At 38.8% G+C, this 12204-nt stretch overlaps 1 protein-coding gene across 1 annotated transcript; it reads right to left on the bottom strand.

The window, feature by feature from the left end:
• Nucleotides 1–1686: 1686 nt before the first annotated feature.
• LOC124062461 (neuroepithelial cell-transforming gene 1 protein-like) lies at nucleotides 1687–7396 on the bottom strand. The gene is made up of 12 exons (XM_046395239.1): nucleotides 7064–7396; nucleotides 5848–5914; nucleotides 5480–5539; nucleotides 4864–4971; nucleotides 4606–4773; nucleotides 4448–4510; nucleotides 4264–4360; nucleotides 4078–4154; nucleotides 3690–3947; nucleotides 3349–3519; nucleotides 3046–3232; nucleotides 1687–2703 (listed from the first exon to the last, which is right to left on the bottom strand). The coding sequence occupies exons 1-12, from the start codon at nucleotides 7207–7209 to the stop codon at nucleotides 2375–2377; spliced, it is 1731 nt and encodes a 576-aa protein (XP_046251195.1). The 5' UTR covers nucleotides 7210–7396; the 3' UTR covers nucleotides 1687–2374.
• Between the last annotated feature and the right edge of the window lie 4808 nt (nucleotides 7397–12204).

Genomic DNA, 12204 nt, shown 5'->3' with positions numbered 1-12204 from the left:
TGTGACAACACATCCTTATAAAATTGCCTACCTGTCTGGTTTTAACTTTAGGGAATGAAGTAATTTGGTTATATTTTGTGTATATAGACCATATCATTATCATTAGAGCAATAAATGATAATGTCAGCAGCTAATTTGTTTGCGGGAATGATGATACAGTATAGAGTATGACTATAGAGTATGACTTGCTCACAAAGAAACTCTAGGGTGTCACAGAAATATTTAAAAGGGTGTGAAAGGAAACGATGCAAAGAAACCCCAAAATGGTTAGCTTAAGACATTCATTTGAGCCACAGTTAAATTCAGTTGTGGAAGGAAGACAGCCACATGCTTTGAAAATATTGAAAATCTAAAATATTTTGCTGTCCCTGAATTTGTTGTCATTTGATCCTCACCTGAACTACATCAGTCCTATTAGATGTATCTACTGATCACCTGTAGGGAAAGAAGGAGTTCATTTTGTAGGGATCAAGAGATCTTTTGCATTGGGGATCCACTGAGCTTCCTGAAAGAATAATCAATGGCAAAAGTGAGTGGAAGGGGGAGACAAATGCCAGGTGGTATCAAGCATTACAACCTTCCCCAAAATTACTGTATGGACACCCAACATTGGCAGCAGTAAACAGCACTTCTAAACATGTTTTACTTAAACAGAAAAATGTTTTCTGTAAGGTTGTTGAGAAACTACCAGTGTTGGTAGCTCACCATGAGGTACAGTTACTACAACTTCAACACCTGATACTGTGCAAGAGGCCCATGTAATGACAAGGTTAAATGATTAGGGATGCAGGTGTGGTTGTGCCAGGACTTTAAAAGTGTCATGTTTCAGTGGAGAGGTTGGTTGAAACTTTATGATCCTGATCTTGCCAACACACCTGCACCCAAATTTCTGGTGCACCTGGTCAAGTGAACCAGAGGAGTCAGACTATCCAGGGAACCCACCTCATTTCCTCTAAGAGTTGCTGATGCAGGAGGAAGCGGTTGTTATCGTGACTGTAGTCTGTCCTACACGGGGACAAAATTCACTCAGAATGGTCTTCCTCTTTCTTTGCTTTTGGTTCCTTTAGTCCTCTTACTTCCTGATAAAACCACCAAATGTTGATAATTATCAGCTTTACAGCGAGTACAAGTGCAAGCTCAACAGCAAACATTTTAAATATAGTTTACCTACAAGTAAATCTACCATGGCTGGTATGTAAAAGCAACGATGCAAATCATTTTGTATGCCGTTCTTTAGTATTCAAATTCTTTCAAACCACAAACTTGATGGATGGTGGATAAAGCTCTTATATCAATAAAGCTCACCAAACAATCTGCTTTTGATAAGAACTACAGTGAAAAGGTATAAAACCTCAACTGAAAATAATGTACTAGTGCAACTGTCTTTTTTGTTGTTTTTAGTATTTTCAGACAGTAAAAAGCTTCAACCAAGACCTTTTTAAAGAGCTTACTGCCTTCATTGTATAATTTTGAACTGAAAATTCACAAAACATCATGGATATATTTCTTTTCGAAGTAGAAATGAGCAAGCATCAGTTTTTCAGCTTCTGTTTGCTTGACAAACATTGCAACACACTGTTGAACAAAAAGGAAATGACTAAGATGTCAAAGTACAACCAAGAGGATGTTCGTGTGGTGTTGCATATAATCTCTCATCGCCAATCATACTCAGGACTCCTTTAGAAGTACAATCCAAATGGTTTATTGTTTTTTTTTTTTCCAGTAACAACTAAATACATCTAGATTCCTTTGATTGTTTAAAAGTTTTACCTTATGGTCTCTATGGTCAGTATTATTAATCATGTTCTGCTCATTAAGTCACTTTTATTCGCAAACATTTTTAGACTCGCTGAAGCTGAGGCCATCGCACTTTCCCAGTTTCTTGATCCCTTATCCTGGCACAGATAACACTCACAACTGCACACATGATGCTTATAATATTGAGGCTATGACATTTTGATTACAGCAAAAAAAGAAAACAAAACAAAACAAAGAAAGTTTAAATGTGTCAACACTGGAATGAACAATGATGCTAAATTTCATGAGCTACAAGTGGTCTAAAGTTGTTTTAATTTAGGTAGACACATAAAACCCTAATTCCACACACATTTAACTGGTATAAACATACATTTCAGCAACACTGTCACGTCATTTTCTTTTGTAAACCAATTACACTTTGTATAGACTAAAATTTCATATACATTTGGACGGAAATGATTGAAAAAGGGTTCTTCAGTGCAGCTACAAAGACAAAGCAAAAGCACAAAGACAGCGGTTGCCTGTATATTCACAAACAGACACGTGTGACCAAACAGGACACATGTTGTGTACATGTGCCTGTCTGAGAGGAAACCTTGAACTCTTGGGTAAATGTCTACACTCCGGTCTCCTTCCTCTTTAGCGAGCCTTGTAACCTCTGGTCTAGTCTGGTTTTGGAGAGTGTCTGAGGCCTGAGTTTAGGGCCACAGACAGGTGGACAGTTCTCATCTGTCTCCCTGTCATGGATCGTGGCTGAGATAGTGGAGGAATGACGCTTGGCTCTGACAGCTTCTCTTTTCTGAAGAGGTGGAGCCCTCTGTTGCTGGGCCATCGCAGTGCGAAGGCTGTTGAGCCACTGCTGTTTGTGGTAGACATCGTTGGCATGCAGGGTGTGGGACTGACCATGGGATGGATCCACAGAACTCACACGAAAAATATTCTTAGCTAGAGGGAAAGAAAAGAAAATAGAGTCAACCTGAGCCTCTAAGGCAGCAAAGTCTAAGATACAAAAATCTGGTTTAATGGCACTTGTTTCAAAAGTTTCTTTCTCCATGCTATCAGGATTTTGGACTCTGGTACCGGTACTGTCAATACTGTTCATATACTCAGTAAATAATTGTGAATAATGTTTAACTTGAACCTATGAAAAGTCACGACCAAACACTTAAAAAAAAAAAATTCCTCTCAATTAATGAGTAACAGAAATGTTAAGAGAAAATGCCTCATCATAACCGAGACACTGCAGACGCTCAGCCAGCAGGTGGAGCGCAACTCAACTCAACCCACCTTTCTCTACATTGGTGAAAGCCCCTCTGAAGGACCCACCCATGCGGGTCTCTCCATCCTGCAGGTCCTCTAGAGCCAAGTCCCGAACTGGGATGGGCTGTCGATAAACCTGGAAGCAGCTCCTGTCATTCCGCGTCACCGGTCGGGTCAGAACCAAGAGCTCCGAGAAGAGGAACACATGCAGCCTCTGTGAAGTAAGACATTGTTAGAGAATGAAATTTATTTTAATACAAGACAAACAAAATGTAGATAATTTTCTTGCATACAGATGATGATAGTATGGAGAGTAATAGTAATTCTCACCGAGCCACTCTTGTTTCGCAGCTCACCATGACAAAGCAGGGTCTTACAGTTGTCTATGAGAGGGTCCCGCTGCTTATCATCAAGATACTCCAGTTTGTCTATATAATACTGGCACTCAGACTCCCCTTTACTAATGTTGATATCAGACAGAATCTCCTGGATTATAGTGATCTGGATAATTAAAGAAACAATTTGTCAGTTGTGCAATTGGGAAAAAAACCCCACAACAAAACAAACAAAAAAACCAACACTAAATAATAGCAGAGTTATTTATCAGAGTGAACAGCTAAATACAAGCGACAAGACTGTGACTGCAAAAGTACGTAATATGGATAGCATACAGCTCTCTCCAGGTTGGCTACATCTGAGTGGTCAGGAGGAGTGTGTCTGAGGATCTCTCGCAGCAGCAGTGGGTACTTCACAAGGCGTGAACGTGGGATGTCCAGGAAGCTCCAGAGGTCCAGCTTCCTGCTGAAGGGGGACTCCAGGCAGCGCTGCAGGAAGTCCTGCACCTGCCTGTCCTGCTTTTTCAGGTCCAGCAAGGCTTTGGCTGCAAACTGGTTGCTGCAGTAGTCCTTGTAAGCATTCAGTCCAGGCAGCTGCAGAGGTACAGAAACAGTTTTTACGTGCTGAAACTGGTAATAACTGAAGATAATGGATGTAAGGTGAACACCAACATATACACTCTCATAACACAGTAAAAAAGTGTTTTTATGCTACCATACTTACCCATTCTATAACTATCTGCCCAATCTGAGCTACTGTTCCATCAGGGCCAGTTCCCTCTGTCAATTTCATCAATAAGTCTGGGAAAAAAAGTACACAGAGTCAGAAACACTTGTTAACAAGCAGAGACAGTTAACATTGTTGAGTTCAAGTCACGGTTGACAGTTCAAGTCCAAAAAGGTAACAAACCTTCATGTAAGGGGATGTATGCATCCAGGTCCCCAAATATATGAGCTAGCTCATCCTCTGTCATAATGGAGAGTTTTAGCATTGAATCATGGTAAGCCTAAATGTAAAAAAGCAGCAGTGTGAGCACAAAGGGAGCATAAACACTTTGAAATTCTTTGTATATTTTAAATGAAAATGTTCTAACCTTTCGTACAAGTTTGAGATCTTCGATGAGATCCTGCTCTCCCCTGTAAAGCTCATAAATTGCCTAAAAAAGAAACACAAGAGATGCGATGGCAGCAGAAGTTAATTTTTCTACTCTGTACTTTTAACGTGATTGTAAAAACACCAAAGGGCAGAAACCTCTTGTCTCTTGATCTCTTTGGCAGAGAATGTACTCTTCTGATGGACGTCCAGTGTCTCCGACCACAGCGTACTATTTCTGCGCTTAGTGGGAGTGGGACCTGCTGTCTTGCTGCTGGCTTTGAGGGACATCCCTGGTGACTTGGTATCACCACGTAATGACATTGACTAGGAAAGGCAAGTATTTTACAGTCAAACACAAATTCCACTCATTGAAATTTCTACTTTGTAAATTTGTCACAAGAGTATCACATTTACCTGGATGGATTGGCCAAAGCGACGCACTGCTCCATTCTTTGAGGGAGATATCAAGTTGACAAGGGATGAAACTTTGGCCAGCGACCGCACACGCTTGTTACTGGGCTCCTGGGAATCAAGCAAACAAAATGTCTTCAGTTCCACCCAGTTATACTGAGGTGTAGAGTGTAATGGTGTAACAATATCAAGTAATACTGTATTGTTTAATGGAAGGTCCTCATTGTAAATAAAACTTAAATCAACTCATTTTGTTCAACACCTCATAAAAATGCTGCAAAAATTAGATGAGATTAGCCATTTTCTTCATTGTTTTATTACACTCTTTTAGTTGACTTGTTTTTTTAAGTTTATTATTGCAGTGTCAAAGTGGAAATGTAATTTGTTGAGGTCGTTGTAGAGAATGTGTATTAAACCACTTTCACCGAGCCAAGAGACTGTGATCATGCTGAGGGATACCGTGGCTCAGAGTTCACCATTATCATTTCTTCAGATGGACAAAGCCAATCTAAAGGATTGTTTGATTATGCTGAGGTCATGCAGAAAGATTAAAATTTGCTGTGAAGAGATGTTCAAGCGTGCTACACTAGACGCTACAGTGCACTGCCGTGATTCTCACCTTGAGGTCGAAGCTGGAAAGACTGACTGTGTCATCCTCTTTCTCTTTGCGTTTTCTCTTCTAAAGCAACATAAGAATACAAACAAGTTACACACGTGTAGTGGCATCTCTACTAGGATTCAAGGATTCAAGGAGCTTTATTGTCATTTCACACACGTAAAACATGAGTGGAACGAAATTAGTTTCCCCGGTCCCAGTATCAGCCCAGTTTCTTAACAAAATAAATATAAATATAAACAAAATAAATATAAATATAAACAAAATAAATATAAATATAAACCATACTATATGAATAAACAGTCACATGTATGGCTCATGGTGGTCATGCTTTTATTTTAACAGATGATATGTTTTCTACATTCACTCACTAGACTGAAGTCCCATGGAGTCCCAGGAGTGAGGAAAGTGAAGGAGCTTACTCTCTGTAGTGGAGGTCTGCAGGAAGAGAGAAAAATAAAGAACAATCAACACAATGAAAACTAGGTGCATATATCTTACAACTTTTTTTCTGCCTATATGGTAAATACTCTGCTAAGGATGTTTTTATTTTATTGTCAAAGAGGAACAGAATCATACAGATAATGGAAGCTGGAACCATTACATCTCTGTTAATAGGATGGATGCCTTTTTTAAAGCCATCTATGTTCAAGTCACTGTTATGTATGAAACCTTGTGGATTACAGCTGAAGGATGTTGAGATTTAAAAGCATATAAGCAGCTGCAGTGCTCTCTGCTGCTGGTGACAAAACAGAGCAGCCACAGAGAGTTACAGTGTGGTCTTCATAGTGAAGGATGCCCTTAAGATGCTGTCAAGGCCGAGGTCAGCTGATAACACTATACAATACTTTCTGTAATCCTGCATTCAGGTCATGTTGGAAACTACAGAATCGTGCATGAGAGTAAAGAATCCAAGAAACAGATTGCAAGCGAAGTAACTGAGATATGTTTATAGAAGGCTAAGAAAACAGAGAAGTCATTACAAGATAATAATCATGTAAGTTAAATTTTTCTTATATTATTAGTGACATTCTGTAAGTATGAAATACTACATTCTGTATTTTTTCAGGCTAGTCTACATTTGCATTTTGCAAATCTAAATGATAACAAATATAGGTGCAGTACGGGTTTAACTACGCAGACGTGGCCTTCTTATAGCAAAGGGGTGAGTTTAAAAAAAAAAAAAAGACCATGACATTATTGTTTCACTTTCATCTTTCATCTTCATCTTGATTCACTCAACTGTTGCCAACCGCGGACATTAAGACTCTACCCAATAATAATCAAATATCTAACTTTTTTTTTCTTTGCTTGAGTGCAGAAGAAAACAACCTGGGAAATACAGACGTTTATTACCCAAACGCAGTTTAATGCTTGGCAAATCGTGGTCACATCGTTCAAAACTATGGATTCCGATGTGCACTTGAAATCATCGTTTGCCAGTTACAATACCAGCCCTGCCCGTCTCAGGAGGCTAACGAGGTGACGCTAGCTCGAAATGTGCTAGAGGTCCATTACATTTCAAACAGAGAGTCGAAATAAATATTTACACATAACGATGTCACAATTGTGACCCGATCTACTCACTTCTTTGAATTGTTTCTCCGGAGTGTTTGTGGAGAGGGCTCTGCAGCGCTTATGACACTGGTAATGGACGTCCTAGATGACATCCTACGCAGTTTATGCTTTTTGTTGTCCGTGGTCCCGCCGCTTAATTCTTCATTTTCTTCCATTTTGCAGAAGGCTTTATTTTGAAATCGGCTAAACCGAGACGAAGTTATGGCTAAGCGAACAAACGATAAAACGCAGACGAGTGAAAACTGTCCCAATTTGTACAAAGAAAGCAGAAGATCGATGACAACAGAACACACACCACGGCGGAAGTTTGAATATGGCGGAATATTGGAAATCGACCAATCAGGAGAGGTCCCAGAGCTCCGCTGCTAGGCTATCATGAGGTGGGAGGGGCCTCTGAATCTTCTGCAGAGGGACCTTGAATGTAGCCTAATCATGTCTTTTTTCTTTACCCGCGGGGGGAAAAAAGGTACAAAGCAAACCGTTCAACATATTATGATTTACAGACAGAGTGCATGTTATCAAACAGCTGAACAATAGTGGACCTCATAAAATATGAGCTATTAATGCAGTGCAGAAACAGGAATTTTGTTTTGCATGACACTGGGAAGATTACATTTATTCTTTATTTTCTTGTCCCATACAGTTTAGATAAGATACAGAAAATAGAAGTGATACTGGGTATACAAAAGCAAAAATTCAGTTTTAATATCTTGTATGCAGTAGTGTTGTAACAATGAATCAATAAATCAATTTCTTGATCAACCGAAAGGTATTCCTCTTGTTTCAGCTCACTAAATGTGAAGATTTGCTCCTCTCCTCCTTTTTTAAAATATCACTTCAAATTTAATGTCTGATTTTACAGACCAAGTTGTTCATCAGCAAAACTTAATATGTAACAGAATTAATTGATGATGAAAAATGACTGGTGGATATATTTTGGTTAACTTTCATTCCAATTCATCTTTAATAAGAAGGTAATACCTTGAATGAAAATTGCAATGACATTGTTTGAGTGTAACTATCATATAATATGTCTAGAATGAAGGTGGTATTAAATGAATTCAGAAGCATTTAGTAGATTTTTAGACTACTTTTAACTACTTAAGGAGGATCACTGGATGTTTTCAGGGCCACACAGTGAAATGACATATGGAACATACATTGTATCCATCAATATATGTGCATACGATCTCTGCATATAGATTTATTTATTGTGTCACTCATTGAGAATTTATATGTAGTAGTCTTTCCTCTCATGCACTCTTGCACTACTTGGATACCCATTGCACACTAACTAACCACAGCCTTGTAGAATATACGGTAAACTCCACCTGTATATAGCTGCTATATGTTTATTGTCTAAATGTTGTTAATACCTGTGTCTATTTTCATACTTACCTGTACATAGCAGCTATATTTTTATGTTTGGCTACCCTTATTTTTTGTTGTCTTTGTTTTTACAGTATGTGTAATAAAGTCACATTTGCTGTCTGCTTAGCATATTTAAACAAATATGTCAACATGCTTGAGCAATAAAGGCTGTATGTTCTCCAAATGGTGACAGGAAATATAGACTGTGCTTGCTTTCAAATGGGGTCAGTGGGGGCCTACAGCTTGTTTTCCCCCCACAGCCTCCTTGAGGATTAATTTTGCCATGACTGTCATTATGCATGAGAGCTAACTTGCAGGGAAGAAGTGAGAAAAAGCATAAACTTGTATGACATTAGAGAGAAAATAAAATACTGGTTTCTAAAATGTCTCATTTGAATACTTGGAGACAGGCATCTAAATATTATGAAAATGAATGTTTTCATATAAATATTACATAAGGGAACCTGCCTGTAACTTCTCATATTGCTTATGTATTCTCTACCACTCAGAAACAATTTTAATTTCAATGTAAAGGCAATGCATGTAAAATGTCAAGCACTAGATGAGACTACAGTGTTATTAATTCCCTCCAAATTTCTTGAGGTTTTTACCATCATGTTAAGATAAAACAAAAGACATGATATAAACTTTTCTCTTACCTCCATGTAAGGATTAGAGTTTAGAGATGCTGTGTGAACCTGTTTGACCATCCCCTAAAGGACGACCCGACCGTCTGTCAAACAGGACATTTGAGCTCTGTGGATGCTATTGCTCTGTCCTTCATGAGCACATCATCACCTCCAAGGGGCCATCCATTCCACTTTAATCAACATACATGTCAGCCACATGAAATATGGTGCCTGACATCACTGCTATAGTGTCTTCATAAAGTCAGGACGGAGAAGCCATTTTCAAATGGCTCCTGATGGCTAACAAAGACAAAAAATTGATTTGAACATCTACAGTTCCATGACAACTGGGTAACCTGTTTAGAAAAGTGTATGATCAAAAGCTCTGTTACAGGTATTAAATGGATTTTGTTGTGAGATTGTTTTGTAGAGTACCATTTTCAAGGTCAAGAAGCTCAACCCCAATGCATTTTGAATGAAATTTATCTGCTCCATTAAATACGGTAGGTGATGAGACATTTCTTATGTAATACAGTTTCAACTACAGAGTCAGGTTGAAGAAGGCAGATGGGTTAAATCCTGCTCTGTCAGTTGATTTCAGCTGAAGCTAAAAGACATTAAGTAAACCCTGAGAAATAAAACAGTTTCTCCAGTTTTGACAGAGTGAGTGTAACAGAGGAGGTGCACTGAAACTCTTTATTGCAAGTAAGTTATTTTATTTATGACATGAGCTGGATGATTATTAAGAACGCAACAAACATGTTAATATAATTTCACACTTTTATTGCAAGAAAATACCAGTATGCTCTGGTGGCTCATGTTAGCAATCATTACCCAGACATGGTTTTGTTGACTCTTCTCAATATATTACATTCAGTTTTCGCATTTACCAATATCGCTTGTTTGCCAGTTATGGCCACTGTTAGGGAGAGGTAACATAGTTTATCTTAAATATCCAAAATGCATTAAACGACAAAGCTACTGGGTCCAGAATCCGTCAGTGAAAGTGGATTCATGATGAGCAAGTCAACGGGAGAAAAAAGATTTAACAAGAAACAGGACAGCAGCTGTGATCACTTACTGAATGAAGCAGGAGAGTGCAGTAATATAGACAAATGTGACCTACTTTTTGGCATTACAAGAACATCTCATATTTCAGTTCATTCATGTACAACGTCTGTACATGCTGATAGTCCACCTCCCAAAACACTGATTTCATATGGTGCTAGAGACTGGGTACAAACATCTAAGTCACCAAATGAAATCAGTTTCTGGGTGCAGTTAACTCAGCAAGTTGTCTAATTTGATAGACATAGTCATGTTGGACACAGAAAAAGAGTTCCTTGATATTGTGTAATGTGGACTGGTGAGTTCTGTGTTGGTAACTGGGTGCAGATGTATATCAAAAGTTGCTGTTGTTTGAAGAGGGCAGCTGTCCTGCATGTTCTCCTGTCGCTGCACGATAGCCCATTCTACAAACGAACAGCAGAGGGTGTGGTTACATTGAAAGCCAGAGCCAAACCATTGACCCGGTGGTGGAAAAAAACTGGCAAGTGAACTTTGTGAAGTTCAAAGGGATATTTTTGTAGAGACAGCATCAGCAAAGCTTAGAGGAAACCCCCGGGTGTCTTCTGGTACTCCACCCGCCAGGCAGCACCAGAGTCCCGCACTAGAGACCAAACTCATGACAAACAACAATCATGCCAGGTTTTAGTCTGATGTGGTGATACTTCTAGGAAAAAAAAAATGTTATTTTTGATTGAGATGACATTTTAGCATTGGGACGGGTGTTTTTTAAATGAATGACAATTTGGGAAATACGCTTATGTGCCTTCTTGCCTGGAGTAATATGACAAAACTGACCTCTCTCGTGTCTTTACACTAAATATGAGGTTACAGCAAGCAGCTAGACTAAGTTTTAAGACTGTAGATGAGGAAAAACAGTTTGTCTGGCACAGTCTGATGATAAACAAAATCCCCCTGTCTGAATCTCAAAAGCTCACGGATTAACATGTCAAATGTTTTTTTTTTTCATTTTTAGGGTAGGACAACAAAAAGAGTAAAAATGTGATTTTAAGGGGGGATAGACTAGGCTCAAATAAACTATGACTTGCCATTTTTGCATTTTGATTTTTGGATGGATTAAACAAATAAGACATTGGCCTATGTGAATTCTTGAGATTTAGAGGTGCTGGTAGGTGGATTTTTAATATGTGGACAGAGTTTTTCCCTCCTGCAGTCTTTTTGCTAAGCTAAGCTAACTGGCTAATGACAGAGGGAAGCCAGCTTGGCTCTGTCCAAAAGCATCTCTAAAGCTCAGTCAAACTGCAACATGTAGGGTTAGTGTTTTGTACAGATTAAATAAGGGTGAAGTGCTGAGCTTTAAAGGTATTCAATGATCCCCCCCTTTTCCCTTGAATAGTTCAACATTTTTGGAAAATTATTTGCAGTATTCACTTTCTTGCTGAGAGTTATGCAAAAAATTTGATACCACTCTCATTTCTGTGCTACATATGAGGCTATGGCCAGCAGGCAGTTAGCTTAGCTTAGCATAAAGACTGGAAACAATGGAAAAGAACTAGCCGGACTCTCTTTTAAGGTGACATGAAGGCCATAAATGATGTTTTCGCTTTTGTTTCATGTGTACAAAGCATAATTAAAGTATTAGTTAGCTTTAGAGGTGCTGGTAGGTGGATTTCTTTACCTTTGGTCAGAGCCAAGCTAACTGTTTGTCCCTGTATCCAGTCCCTGTGCCAAACTGTGCTAACTGGTTCATATTTAATGGACAGTAATAAGAGTGATACTGATACTCTTAACTCTTGACAAAAAAAGCAAAGAAGTGCGTTAGGTGAGCCACTTAATATGGAAGACAAATGCTCCATTCAGGTCAGACTCTAGGGGTTAAAACTGGTCATAAAATGTGTTATGACATTACTAGCATCTTTAAATTACTGCCTGAATGTGAAAAAAAAACCCTGCCCAAAAACATGAAAGAAACAATAGCAGGCAGACCGGAGGAGAAGGGAGAAGTGGATCAAAACATGCATTACGACTGAATAATCAGAATAATCAAGTCTGAGCTGTACAAATAACTGGGAGGTTGTTGATATTAAATGTGCAACACAAATGTATCAGGTCTTGCAAGTCTAA

This window comes from Scatophagus argus, chromosome 7 (assembly GCF_020382885.2).
Source record: "Scatophagus argus isolate fScaArg1 chromosome 7, fScaArg1.pri, whole genome shotgun sequence".
Classification (NCBI taxonomy): Eukaryota; Metazoa; Chordata; class Actinopteri; family Scatophagidae; genus Scatophagus; species Scatophagus argus.
Note: the sequence above shows the minus strand (reverse complement) of the source record. Positions and strands in the feature narration are given on the sequence as shown.